The sequence below is a fragment of the Podarcis raffonei genome, chromosome 16, assembly GCF_027172205.1.
Source record: "Podarcis raffonei isolate rPodRaf1 chromosome 16, rPodRaf1.pri, whole genome shotgun sequence".
In the NCBI taxonomy this organism is placed as follows: domain Eukaryota; kingdom Metazoa; phylum Chordata; class Lepidosauria; order Squamata; family Lacertidae; genus Podarcis; species Podarcis raffonei.
Genome location: NC_070617.1, coordinates 24,687,968 through 24,701,469, shown reverse-complemented (window position 1 = coordinate 24,701,469; position 13,502 = coordinate 24,687,968). Strand labels below are relative to the sequence as shown.

Here is a 13,502-nt window from a genome sequence, read left to right as displayed (position 1 = left end):
AAAGGAGTACGACAAGGCTGTATATTGTCTCCCTGCTTGTTTAACTTAGGTATATGCAGAATTCATCATGCGAAAGGCTGGACTGGATGAAGACAGGAGTGCCTGGCGTGCTCTGGTCCATTGGGTCACGAAGAGTCGGACACGAGTAAACGACTAAACAACAACAACTGATCCAGCGGGCTGTCTTCTGGAGGGGGTGAGCCTACTCTAAGTGGGCGTGCCCTCCGCAGGTGGCTTTCCCACGCCCATCCCTCCCCCTGCGTCAGAGCGCTCTATTCGAACCTAATCCGCGTGTTTGAATGAGTCACAGCGGAGGGGCGCGGCTGCGCAAGGAGGGGGGTTGCCCAGAGCCGTCCAATGAGCGGCCGAGTTCTCTTCTTGTGAAAACCCGCGGCGGTGGGAGGGAGTACTTCATTCATTCATCGGCTGGCTTCCGAAGGAGTCGAGGAGAGCGTGCGCCGGCAATACGAACTAACTAGCCAGCTAGCCGTCGGGGAAGGAAGGTGTTTGTAGGCTCCCATGACGTCCCTGCGGCCCCTCTTGGCCTCCCTGCTGGCCCTCGCCCTCACGCTGCCTCCGGGCGCCCTGGGCTCCTGGAACAAAGCCAACACCTTCTGCCACACGGTCGCCCCCGACGGCGACGGCCGCTCCCGGTTCCTGAGCTTCATGTGGCGGCGCCCCGACGGGCTCCCGCCCGCGCTGGTCCAAAGCGCGTGGGACTCCCGGGGGCGCCTTCAGGGCTGCGCTTGGAGGACGGAGCCGTCCCTTATCAGCCGCTACGCGGAGCTGTGCGCGCCTCCTCCACCGACGGGGCCCGGGAGCCGCCGAAGGAGCGGCGTGCCAGGGACCCCCCACGGCAGCCCTTTGATACGCTCCTACTGGGGGCCGGAGCTGCAGCGACGGCTCGCCGCCTTGGACGCGCAGAAAGACTCCTGCAGGGCGCCTCCGGGAGAGGCCGGAGCTGGCCGTCGGGGGTTCTTGGAAGATCGGGGGCACAAGCGGGTCCGGAGGGGTTGGACTATGCCCGGGACGCTTTGGTGCGGAGCTGGCGACTCGGCAGGGAACTTCACCGAACTGGGTAAGGATAGTTGGAAGTGGGACGGGGCGGCGGCAGCGGCAGCGGTGTTCGTGTGATGGAAATGGGATGGATTCAGTTTTGGCTGGCGTCGGATGGGTACAGAGGGTGCCAACTTGAAAAAAAATATTGTGGGGTAAGCCCCACCCCGCATAATCGATCACATGACGCAGTGCGCACACCCACAATCTGAATGGGAATGCCCATCAACTTTATCGGGGTCCAGCCCCCTTAAATATTTTATTTTGGGGGTCAAAGCTCCTACAAGCCTTAGGAGTTGGCTCCTTTGACCGCAAGAGCAGCTGATTTCAAAACGGTCCTGGAACGTGGAGAACTAAGAAAGAGTTTCTGAGCATGTGCAGAGCGTTGCTCCTATCCTGCTGAGTCAGTGCCGCCAACCGGGAGATTTCTTGGAAGAAGGAACAGGCGCTGTCTCCAGACAAAACAACTGTAGTTTTGAAGCTGGAAGGCTGATTCTGGAGGCTGATCAGTTATAGTGCTCATATCTTCTTCCTCTTCTTTTAAAAGTCTATTCTTCTGTAATATGAAACTATTCTGGTGCCGCTCACGTGGGATTGGGGGCATATGAGCAATTATTCAGGCACTGGGCAACTTTCATACAACGCACGACTGACTTGCGGAACTCACTGCCACTAGATGTGGCTGGTGTCGCATAAGTTTAGATGGCTTTGGAAAGGATGGGCTGCAAAATTAGTTTTAGGGCAGGTCCCTGCAGGTCATTAACTCTGGCTCCCCCTACTATTGGCCTCCACCCTGTTTGTGATGGCGCAGGAGGCCACTAGTAGGGGGAGCCAAAGTTAATGACCTGCAGGGCCAACTTAATTCTAGCTTTTTTCCTGCCCTCCTCCTTGCTGAGCTCTATGAGGGCAATATTGAGAGGAGGAAGGTGGCAGGCAGGGCCACCCCCTGGAACAACTGCAAGTCCAAAGGCAGGCAGGTGGGGGGGTGAGAGGGGCCAGACTGATGGGGCAGTGCCCCATTTGCCCTAATTCACCTGCTATTCATCCAGTGTGGGGAGAAGCCAAAAATGGAATCTAGGAAACTGCCTTATCTGGAGTCAGATTATACTATACTAGACTATACTAGCAGTAGCTCTTCCAGGTCTGTTTTCTCCCACTCCTTTCTGGAGACACTGGGGATTGAATCTGTGACCTTCAGCATGCAAAGCAGGGACTCTGCCACCGAGCCACCACAGATCTTCTCTTGAGCCCCCTCCTCTGATGCACATCTGAGTTCATCCAGGACGTTGATTTCATTGCACCATCATGGCTGTCAGATTTTTGGGTACCAAAAGTTTCTGTTAGTTTGGAACAGATAACAGCTATGTTGCCTAACACCCGGTTTAGTTGACAATGCCTTTATTGCTTCATCACTTTTGATGTTTGCCGTCTGGGACTTGTTTGGGAAGAAGGGCTGGGTATACAGTAAATCAAATACCGTACATTTCATAAGGATCCTTTGGCAAAACCTCTTTCCACTGTCGAAAGAGCAGAACTATTGCTTCTCATGTGCTGCAGTGCGCACACCCGAGACCACAAGGGGGCAGTGGTGGTATCGCAGTTTCTCGGTTTTTTTTAATTGCTGCTACTCCAGAGCCATGATTTGCTGGGGGGGGGGGGAGGCATTGCAAGTCTTGTTGGTGGTGGGCTGAGCAGTGAACAAGGAGGGAGGACAGTTCAAATGTCCTTGGGTTCATCAAATGAAGAATGCTCCCTCCCACCAAATTCAAAAATCCTGTTAGATGGCACTGTAGTCCGTTCAGCCCCAAATGCAGCAATAAAGTAAAGGTAAAGGGACCCCTGACCATTAGGTCCAGTCGTGACCGACTCTGGGGTTGTGGCGCTCATCTCGCTTTATTGGCCGAGGGAGCCGGCACACAGCTTCCGGGTCCTGTGGCCAGCATGACTAAGCCGCTTCTGGCGAACCAGAGCAGCACACGGAAATGCCGTTTACCTTCCCGCCGGAGCAGTACCTATTTATCTACTTGCACTTTGACGTGCTTTCGAACTGCTAGGTTGGCAGGAGCAGGGACCGAGCAATGGGAGCTCACCCCGTCGTGGGGATTGGAACCGCCGACCTTCTGATTGGCAAGTCCTAGGCTCTGTGGTTTAACCCACAGCGCCACCCGTGTCCCTAAATGCAGCAATAATGCACCCCAAATCCAGTATTTGTGAGCTGCAATACTGTGATTCCAGGCTTAGCGTCCAAGGAATTTGTGTGCTGTCCTTTTCACCCTTCCATCTCTAGAAAGATTTTTGCAGCCATGAAGACTAGAAACATGTTTGTATTTGAGATTCTTGGTGCTCCAGTGAGATTAAAGATTGCCTCCAGCGTTTGGGAGCGGGGACGATCAGTTTAGGAACATGGTTCTCTGCATAGTATTGCAGCATCTTATTAAGCAAACCGGTATGATGTCATTTTGCAAGTGGGCAGCACAGACAGAACCAGATGGGGAAGAAGGTTCAATCAGCTGGGAGAAAACCCTCCAGGGTAGTGTAGAGGGCTTCCGTGGTAGCTTTGTCAGTTTCCAATAGTTGCCAATTAAGGTGTCAAAATCCTTGATGCGCACAAGTACAATGCACTCTTTGCTCATTCAGTGTCTACAAACAAGGGTTGTTTCCTGTCCAGATTAACCCCTTATTTTCCTCTTCTACTCTACCGTCATGGGCAATATTATGATTTACAACATCGTGATGTATCACCACATCGTGATTGGCTGGCTTTGCGGTTTTTCCGCACATTGTGATTTCTGTATGGCACACACACATAATCATGATTTGTAATATATTGCCAGGTCAAAAAATATGAACCCGCTATCACAGTATGGACTTCAAACTGGTTTTGGATATTTTGCCCAGCCCTAGCCATGTAGCTGCTGTAGGAGTCACTGTTGCTTCAAGCACTGTGGCACCTACTCTGAGTAGACAAGATCTCTGCATTTGTGCTGTGGATGCACACACACACCCCCCGATCACTAGAGCAGCCTTTGATAATCGGGTGCCTTTGGGTGGACTACAACTCCCATGAGCCACAGCCAATGGTAGCCCTGCTATCATACGGCTAGGGGTGGCACGATCAGGAATAAATGTTGTGAGTGTCTTCTTCCCCCAGGCGTCTCCTTGCTCCTGTGGTCACTACACCCAGCCCTTACTCGGCCACAAGCTCTGGAGCTCTTGCACCCTTCCTTAGCCTGATCTCAGCATTTTCTCTTGCAGGCGTCTTCCAAGGCCCAGACGTGTGCTGTCGGGAGCACGACATGTGTGAAGCTCAGATCTCTGCGCTGGGCTACAAATTTGGGATGCGCAACTTCCGCCTGCACACAATATCTCACTGCGAGTGTGATGAGCGGTGAGTATTGGGTGGCGCTGGTCTAGAGCATGGCTCTTGCTCAGTGCCGGATTTACGTATAAGCAGAACAAGCTATAGCTTAAGGCCCCACTCTCTTGGGGGCCCCAAAAAAAATTTAAAGGAAAAAAAACCTGGATATACAGTGGTAACTCGGGTTACACACACTTCAGGTTACAGACTCTACTAACCCAGAAATAGTGCTTCAGGTTAATAACTTTGCTTCAGGATGAGAACAGAAATTGTGCTCCAGTGGCACGGCAGCAGCAGGAGGCCCCATTAGCTAAAGTGGTGCTTCAGGTTAAGAACAGCTTCAGGTTACATACGGACCTCCGGAACAAATTAAGTACTTAACCCGAGGTACCACTGTACATTTCCAAAATATAAGATAAACAACAAATAAAATAAAACCTACATACATACAAGAGTGTTTTGTGTTGCGTAGGCTCCTATGATGTAAGTAATGGGCACCACCTGCTTGCCTGCTCCCTAAAATATCACTGGTTTGCTCATTTCTATATATAGGGTGCCTACATTCTGCATGGGACACGGGTGGCACTGTGGGTTGAACCACAAAGCCTAGGACTTGCAGATCAGACTGGCCACGTCAGTCCCTTCTCCCTCCTGGGGAAAAGCCCGCAAGAGCCGTGCAGAACTTGTGTGTGGCTCTTGGGGGCTTTTCCTGCCTGCCTCCCCCTGCATTCGCTCCATAAGACACACACACATTTCCCCTTACTTTTTAGGAGGGGAAAAGTGCGTCTTATGGAGCGAAAAATACGGTAACTCTCAGTAGGCTTGCTAAGATGTAGAAGACTGAATCAGGTAATTGCTGGAGATGCAAAGAGGTCAAGGGTACGTTCTTTCATATGTCGTGGACCTGTAAAAGGAGATGAGTAATGGGAAATAATCCATAATGAATTGGAAAAAACCTTTAAAAGTACATTTCCAAACAAAAAAACCCAGAGTCCTTTTAGTTGGGGATAATTCAGACTGAAATTCCCAGGTGTCAAAAAAGGTTATGTATGCCACTACTGCGGCCTGTGTTTTGTTAGCCTAAAAATGGAAAAGGAGTGAGGTCCCAACCAAAGAAGAATGGCAACTTAAGCTGGCAGAATATGCGCAGCTTGCAGACGTAATATATAGAATTAGAGAACAAGAAGAACATATGTTTAGAGAAGATTGGAAAACGTTTATTGAATATATGGGAGGAAACTGTGTACACCTGAGAACGCTGGCAGCATTAAGATAAATTCAACAGTGTGAATACGTTTTGATGGATGCAATAATGGAATACTGAATGGTATAGCTTTTGTAAAGTATGCAGGGGTTTATGTTATGCAAAATGAACCATGGAAAGAGAAGAAGGGAAGTCACTGATATTTTAAGGATGTTTAAATGAGTATTTTAAATTGTAAAATAGAATATATATATATATATATACACACACACACCGTACTTTTCTGTGTATAAGACGACCTCTTATTTTAAACTTCAAAAATTTAGGAAAAAATATAGTCTTATACGCGGATAGTGCATTTTCTTGATTTTGAGTTCCCCAAAAATAGGGGCGTCTTATACACGAAAAATATGGTATATTCATCATTCCTTTCTCACAGCAGCCAGCCAGATGCATGTTGGGAAACCCTCAAGCAAGACTTCTGCACATGAGCTCCCTCCCCTCCTGCGGTTTCTAGCATTCAGAAGCCTTACTGCCTCTGAATGAGGAGGAAGCGCACAGAATGATTGTAAATGGTTCGATACATATTCTGCTCCAGCAGACTTTCCCAGCTGGGTGAATAGCTGGTCCATTAGGCTGAAGGGGTTGCTACCCTATCGAACTGTGCCCTCGGCAAGCCCCCTTCTGACCTCAAACCAATCCAGGGGGCGGTTTTGCCTATCAGCCTCCTCCTGCATCTCTTCAGCGCTGCCCAGACTCTGTATGGAGGAGGACGGGGCAAAACTAGTATGAATTGGCTCTGCCTCTCTTTGGCTCTGGCGCCCCCTACTGCTGGACTCCCTGCCTTCTGCCCAATGGGCATGAGCCTCCAAGGGTGGCCCGCTTCATATTATTTTTAAACACATATTCTGTAAATAATTTTTTTTTTAAAGCCATATGTGGAATGTGATCAATAAAATATCAGTAATAATAACAAAGTGGAAGCTTTGAAGTTGTCCTGCGTGACAGGCTAGCCTGCCCAGAAGGGACTTGGGGAGGGCTAAGGAGGGACCCACATCCCTGTCTCTCTCCCATGCCAGTTGCTCTGTGTAAACCAGCACTGATGGTCGTTCCGCTTCCATTGACAGGTTCAAGCAGTGCCTGTTGGATCAAAATGACACCATTTCCAACCTCGTGGGCATCAGCTTCTTCAACCTACTGGAGATTCCCTGCTTTGTCCTGGAGAACTCTGAGCAATGCCTGGAATGGCATTGGTGGGGTGGGTGAGTGTTTGGCTCTCTCTGGTCTTCCCTGACTATAGGGGGCTTGCTTTCACTCTAGGTGGCGCTCATCTTATTTTACCCTGTGCACTGAACAATTACCGTATTTTTCGTCCCATAGGACGCTCCGTCCCATAGGACGCACCTAGTTTTTTTGGGGGGGAATAAAGGGAAAAAAGCAAACTAGGGCTGCCTAGGCTGCGGATGTGTTCCTGAAGCGCCAGGCACTCTGCTTTCAGGGCGCCCGACGCTCCGGGAAGCAGGCTGCTATCCGCAGCCTAGACATCCCTACAGGACCTCCCGCAGGGCTGCCTAGGCTGCGGATGTGTTCCCGAAGCGCCGGGTGCTCTGCTTTCAGCGCGTCCGGCGCTCCGGGAAGCAAGCTACTATCCGCAGCCTAGACAGCCCTGCGCACCGACCCCTCTCGCTCTCCAAGCTTCAGCGAAAGCCTGCATTCGCCCCATAGGACGCACCCAGATTTCCCCTTCATTTTTGGAGGGGGAAAAGTGCGTCCTATAGGGCGAAAAATACAGTATATATATCTATAACTTTATATTTATATCCTTTTTACTTTTTATCTATCTATCTATCTGTCATCTGTCTATCTATTTACAGTGGTACCTTGGTTCTCAAACTCAATCTGTTCTGGAAGTCCATTCCAAAACCAAAGCGTTCCAAAACCAAGGCACGCTTTCCCATAGAAAGTAATGCAAAATGAATTAATCCGTTCCAGACTTTTTAAAACAACCCCTAAAACAGCAATTTAACATGGATTTTACTGTCTAACGAGACCACTGATACATAAAATGAAAGCAATAATCAATGTACTGTACTATAATATTTTATTTTTTTCTTACCTACACTGATGAAAGTCATCATTTGGATGGGGAGCTTTTATCCACGCAGTCACACAATCAGTAGCTGAACTGGGTTCCACACAGTCACAAAACCAATTAACCAAAAAAGCCTCAAAAACAAAAACGCCAAATAGCAAAAACAAAAGCACCAAACTTAATCCGTTCTGGAAGTCCGTTTGACTTCCAAAATGTTCGAAAACCAAGGTGCAGCTTCTGATTGGTGCAACTACCCTGGAAACAATAGCCGACAGCCACATCATGCGTTCGAGAACAGGAACACTTTCTTCTGGGTTTTCGGTGTTTGAGAACCAAGGCGTTTGAGAACCAAGGTGCCACTGTATCTGGTTTTTCAGATTAAAATTTCACAGTCACATATCCAACATAAAAACAAGATTCCAAGGAATCTCTTGGACTTCCCTCCTCCCCTTTGTGGGTCCTATTGTTAATCATTTCCTCCTGCATCTTTTATGAAAATCCAAATCTTTTCCCTCCAAAAAATGGTCCAAAATTCACCATTAAACTACAAGTGATATTTTCAGTCCTACTAACCTAACAATTTTAGGTTAGTAGGTTAGGCTAACAATTTTAACAAATGTAAGTTAAATTAAAAATTTTCCCCATTCCTTCTTATTCAATTTGGTCTTCCTGATTTCTTATTCTTCTGGTCATTTTAGCCATTTCAGCATAATCCATCAACCTGATCTGCCATTCTTCTCTGGTAGGGACTTTATCTTCTTTTTAGCTTTCAATAATGGATATATTTTCAAAAATGCCTGAAGCAGTATATTATTTAAAAGGCCTGTTGCTGGCTTGGATTCACACGCATCATTGGTGTCAAAAGTGGGATTAAATGTTAAGACATCACTCCTTGTCTTAACTCCTCCTCCTCCACCTTGCCTTTCCAGGTGCAAGGAGTATGGCCTGAAGCCATTGGCTCGCTTGGTAGAGCAGAGCCAGTACCATGCCGCCTTGCCATACGTCGAGAGCTCCAGCCCTGCCACGCCTCCACCCCCACCCAGAAGGCATTGGGGCAGGGGAAGAAAGCACGGTGGAAAGAAGAACCGGAAACACCGGAAACATCCAGAACAGGATGCCTCAGAAAGCCTGCGGCCGCACCTGGAACACCCAGGCGCTTCGGGTTCTGTGACTCGGCCGATCCTGACCTCCAAGCCAGATAGGATCGCACACTTCCCAGTACGCACCAGTCCGGGAGCGGTCTCCGTGAACAAGGCGAGAGTGCCTTTGCCACCCACCCTCAGGACTACGTCAAAACCAGACTTGTTCAGGTCAGGAGGCGTTCACACGACGGCACATTCAGATGTACAGCAAACTGGTGTGATCGCCACACGGCTACCCAACGAGGCAGGGCAGGAAGCAGGGTCGTCGTCTAACGCCAGCAAACACAACCGCACTCGTAAACCGGGTAAACTAGGTGAGTAAATGACTGGGGTGGGGTTGTGTCTGTGCTTTCTGGCGGGGGGTGGTTTTTAGGAGGTTCCCTAATGTAGAAGTATTTGGGAATGGGGTGGGGAGCAAGAGAGCAGATCATGAGAGAGATATAGTTTGTCCCCCACCCGACTGTGTTAGAATATGAATGGTCTTCTATTCCCCACCCCCCTAATTTTTATTAAATTTTCTCTTTTACATTTTGGAGCATCCATTTAAATAACCTTAAAATATCAATGGCTTCCTTTCTTCTGTTTCCATGGTTCATTTTGCATAACATAAATCCTTGCATCTTTTATATAAACCAAACTATTCTGTATTCCGTTATTACATCTGTCAAAACTTATTCACACTGTTGAATTTAACCTCAATGCTTCAAGAGATTCAGATGTCTTCTAAAGGATGTCTAGATACTTGTCTCCTTGGCTTGCATAACTCCATACCCTCCAGTATTTCTCGATGAAAATAGGAAATGCGAGACATTCCGGGATCAAATCAGAAACCGGGACGGCTTCTGTAAATCTGGGACTGTCCCTGGAAAATAAGGGACACTTGGAGGGTCTGCAGGGGCTTGACTACTACCTCTGGGATTGTGGGCTCCTCCTGGTTTTAACTGCTTCCCGCTTTCCTCACCAGCCCGGTCGCGGAGCTGCAGCTGCTACCGACGCCTGGACCAGTGCCCGTACAGGATCGGGCCCAACGAGGTCAAATACCAGCTCCACAATGTGGACTCCCGCACCCTCTTCCACTGCAACTGCACCCGCAGGTAAGTGCAGGTGTTTTCCTCCCCCCACCCCATCCAAATTGCACCATCCCTGGGGCCGAGCAGCTGAACTGATGGGGAGGAAACCGCTGGGATGGAGGCTCCATAGCCTGTAGACTTGGAGGAGGCGGGGTCTTGTGGGCCACACCCATTTCAACACGCTTCTTGGGACGTTTTCAACTGATGGTGGTCCAACCTTCCTTGGAAGACTTCCAGCGAGGGAGACTGTATCAGGTGGCAGAGGAACCAAACCCCATGACAGGTTGCCAGGAACGAATAAGACCAGTGCCGGATTTACATATAAGCTACATAAGCTATAGCTTAGGGCCCCACTGTCTTGGGGGGCTCCCAAAAAATTAAAGGAAAAAAACCCTGGATGTACATTTCCAAAATAGAAGATAAAAAACAAATCAAATAAAACCTACATGCAGCAACAGTGTTCTGTGTTGTGTAGGCTCCTGTGATATAAATTAAGGGATCCCGCCTGCTAGCCTGCTCCCTAAAAATGTCACTGGTTTGCTCATTTCTATATGTAATAATTATTTCACTATTAATATACTTCTTAATTGTATTTCAGTTCAACAGTTACTTTGATAAAATTTTGTTATGTGCAAATGGCTTTAGATACCTATTAGGTCCATAAATTACCATATAGCATATATTCAACACAAAAAATAGAGACAATTTGTTGTTGACAAAGGACAGCTGGACATATAAAGGGCCCCATTACCTTCAGCAGCTTAGGGCCTCATCAAACCTAATTCCAGCCCTGGGTAAGACAAGGAAAAGTCCTTACCATCTGCTCTTTTATTCAATATTAACAGAGAGAGGCTTGGGAAGGCAGCCTCTTGGAATACAGTGGTACCTCAGGTTACAGACGATTCAGGTTAGACTCCGCTAACCCAGAAATAGTACCTCGGGTTAAGAACTTTGCTTCAGGATGAGAACAGAAATTGCGTGGCGGCGGCGCAGCGGCAGTGGGAGGCCCCATTAGCTAAAGTGGTACCTCAGGTTAAGAACAGTTTCAGGTTAAGAACGGACCTCCAGAACGAATTAAGTTCTTAACCCGAGGTACCACTGTAATGGCGTTGTCCTGAGTGACTCTCCACCCCCCTTCTCTCCCACTTCCTCATTCGTCATCTCTTCTACGGGTGGCATTGAGAGCCCTTTGCTTCTGAGCCCTTCGCTCTCCTACTTTCAAGGCTCACCAGGTTCTGGGAGAGGGGGCTCTTCAATGCTTTCTAAAGACACTGAGTCCATCAACTGTCTCCCTTCTGGTGCTTCTTCTTCCTCCTCCTCCTCTCCCATTATTTCCCAGCTTTCCCCTTTGTCTTCCTCTGAGCTGGGACCTCCCTCAAAGCCCTGTTGTAATTCTGAACTGTCTTCATCTTCTCTGGAAGGGTCAGGCTGGGCTCCACCTCCTGTCTCCACCATTCCTCTTCTACCCAGTCCCTGACACAGGTGCTCTGCCACTAAGCTGAAGTCCTTCCCCTGAAAATAAAGTAGATGGTTCTGAAAAGGAAGAGCTAGATTAAACAGGAAGCTGCCCTATTCCAAGCCAGACCATTGGTCCAGCTAGTTCAGTATTGTCTACACCAGCGGTTCTCAATCTGTGGGTCCCCAGATGTTGTTGGACTACAACTCCCATCATCCCTGAGCTCTGGCCTTGCTAGCTAGGGGTGATGGGAGTTGTAGTTCTACAACATCCGGGGACCCACAGGTTGAGAAAGGCTGGTCTACACTGACCAGCAGCTCTCCAGGGTTTCAGGCAGACATACCTGGAGACGCTGGCCCTTGAACCCGGGACAGCCTGCATGCAAGGAAGGCAGACTGCCACGGGGCTAAATCCTTTCCCTCAGCTTCCTGACTGGAGGGGTGGTGTGGGCTGGACGTCTCTGGCTTCTAAGCCTCTTTCTCCTTGTAGGCTGGCCCGGTTCCTCCGGAGGACGAAGGGTCCCAACGAGGTGGAAGAGGAGGTTCTCTCTGGCTATGTCTCCTCCTCATGTTTCGTTCTGCAGAGGCCTCCAGGTTGCATGGAAGGAGAGGGCAAGCAGTCCAAGTGAGTGGCCTGTTCATTGGGCAGCGGCTGGGTAAAAGGTGGGCTTGGGTTCTGGAAGGGAGGCTGGAGGCGGGGTCAACGCAAGGCATGTTGCTGCCCTAAGGGACTACAGCAGCTAAATGGGATGAGTGTCCCTGACCGGCCCTTATGGTTGTACAGTCGTACCTTGGAAGTCGGAACGGAATCCATTCCAGAAGCCCGTTCGACTTCCAAAACGTTCAGAAACCAAGGCGCGGCTTCCGACTGGCTGCAGGTTTGCAGTGTTTGGGTTCCAAGTTGTTTGAGTACCAAGGCGTTTGAGAACCAAGGTAGTCGTTGATGTATAGTATTTTTCGCCCAATAAGACGCACCAGACCATAAGACGCACCTAGTTTTTGGAAGAGGAAAACAAGAAAAATTATATTCTGAATCCCAGAAACCAGGACAGCCAGCGGGATCACAGCACTGCGATCCCGCTGGCTGTCCTGGCTTCAGCGGAAAGCAACGTGAAGCCTCCGGAACGCAGCGGGAGCTCCCACTGCACTCCGGAGGCTTCGGGCGGCTATCACTGAAGCCAGGAGCCTGCGTTGCTTTCGCTGAAGCCATGGAGCCTGCATTCGCTCCATAAGATGCACACACATTTCCCCTTACTTTTTAGGAGGGGAAAAGTGTGCCTTATAGAGCGAAAAATACAGTAATTGAGGAAGTTATGACTTTGCTGAAACAGCCTAGCAAGAGTCTGTGTGGCAGAGGTGAGATTCGAACCAGGGTCCTTCCTGTTCCCATTCCTAGCGGCGGTTCCGTTCTTGAGCGTTTTTATCCAAAACCCTTGGCAAAAAAAACACACAATAGAATTCCCCACCCCGTTTCCCCAGAGGCAGGGAGAGCTAACCTGTTCCTATTTCTTTGCCCTCTTGCAGTTGCATTGATGTGGGCAGAGCCGTCCTGGCCCCGGCACGGCACCTCACCAATCGGCTGGCACGGACGCACGGGGGCTCCCGCCTCAAGGTGAAACGGCAGGAGTGGGCGCCCCCCAGCCAGCCTCTCCGACTGTTCGATAAATGCATGCAGCTGCTGTGAAGGCACCCACCAGACCCGGCCCCATTGAGCCGCAGGCAGTCTTTTTCCTTTGGACACTGATGGGGTGGGGGGAAAGACCCCAGAGTGGGTTGCAGCCAAGCTTGGCCCCCGTGAACTGGACTGCCTTGGCTTGACCATGGGGCTGCCTCAACTTCCACTGATGTCACTGAGGATATGATGCCCCCCAGCTGTGCTGAGCGCAGCAGGGGAAAGGGCTTCCCTCTGGAGGCTGAGAAATCGGTGCTTACCAGTGCTCACCATCAGCACATCTTTGTGCAGAAGAGGTCAAGAAATGGCCTTGTGGGGCGTGGCATAAAAGGGTTCTCTTTGCGGAGGGTGGGTCTGTCTTGACATGAGAACAGACTCTGCTCATCTTCAGCAAACACATCGGTTCCAACCCCTTTGAGGACCCACGGGGGGGGGGGGGGAACATTGGATTTT

The 13,502-nt window shown here is 49.6% G+C and overlaps 1 protein-coding gene across 2 annotated transcripts; it reads left to right on the top strand.

The window, feature by feature from the left end:
- The first annotated feature begins 370 nt into the window (after positions 1–370).
- On the top strand, positions 371–13,127 carry PLA2G3 (phospholipase A2 group III). Of its 2 annotated transcripts, XM_053369167.1 has the most exons (7): positions 375–1,078; positions 4,312–4,444; positions 6,746–6,880; positions 8,640–9,166; positions 9,817–9,946; positions 11,868–12,002; positions 12,902–13,127. In XM_053369167.1, the coding sequence occupies exons 1-7, from the start codon at positions 520–522 to the stop codon at positions 13,059–13,061; spliced, it is 1,779 nt and encodes a 592-aa protein (XP_053225142.1). In that variant the 5' UTR covers positions 375–519; the 3' UTR covers positions 13,062–13,127. The 2 variants fall into 2 exon arrangements, with proteins under 2 accessions (XP_053225143.1, XP_053225142.1); XM_053369168.1 differs by lacking the exon at positions 6,746–6,880 and having other exon boundaries at positions 371–1,078.
- Positions 13,128–13,502: the final 375 nt, after the last annotated feature.

What these genes read in the sequence shown, in the direction of transcription:
- PLA2G3 (XM_053369167.1), top strand. Translation starts at nt 520, where the DNA reads ATGACGTCCCTGCGGCCCCTCTTGGCCTCCCTGCTGGCCCTCGCCCTC. An exon ending in AGGGAACTTCACCGAACTGG is followed by an intron (nt 1,079 to 4,311) that starts GTAAGGATAGTT and finishes TTTCTCTTGCAG; the next exon opens with GCGTCTTCCAAGGCCCAGAC. An exon ending in GGAGAGGGCAAGCAGTCCAA is followed by an intron (nt 12,003 to 12,901) that starts GTGAGTGGCCTG and finishes GCCCTCTTGCAG; the next exon opens with TTGCATTGATGTGGGCAGAG.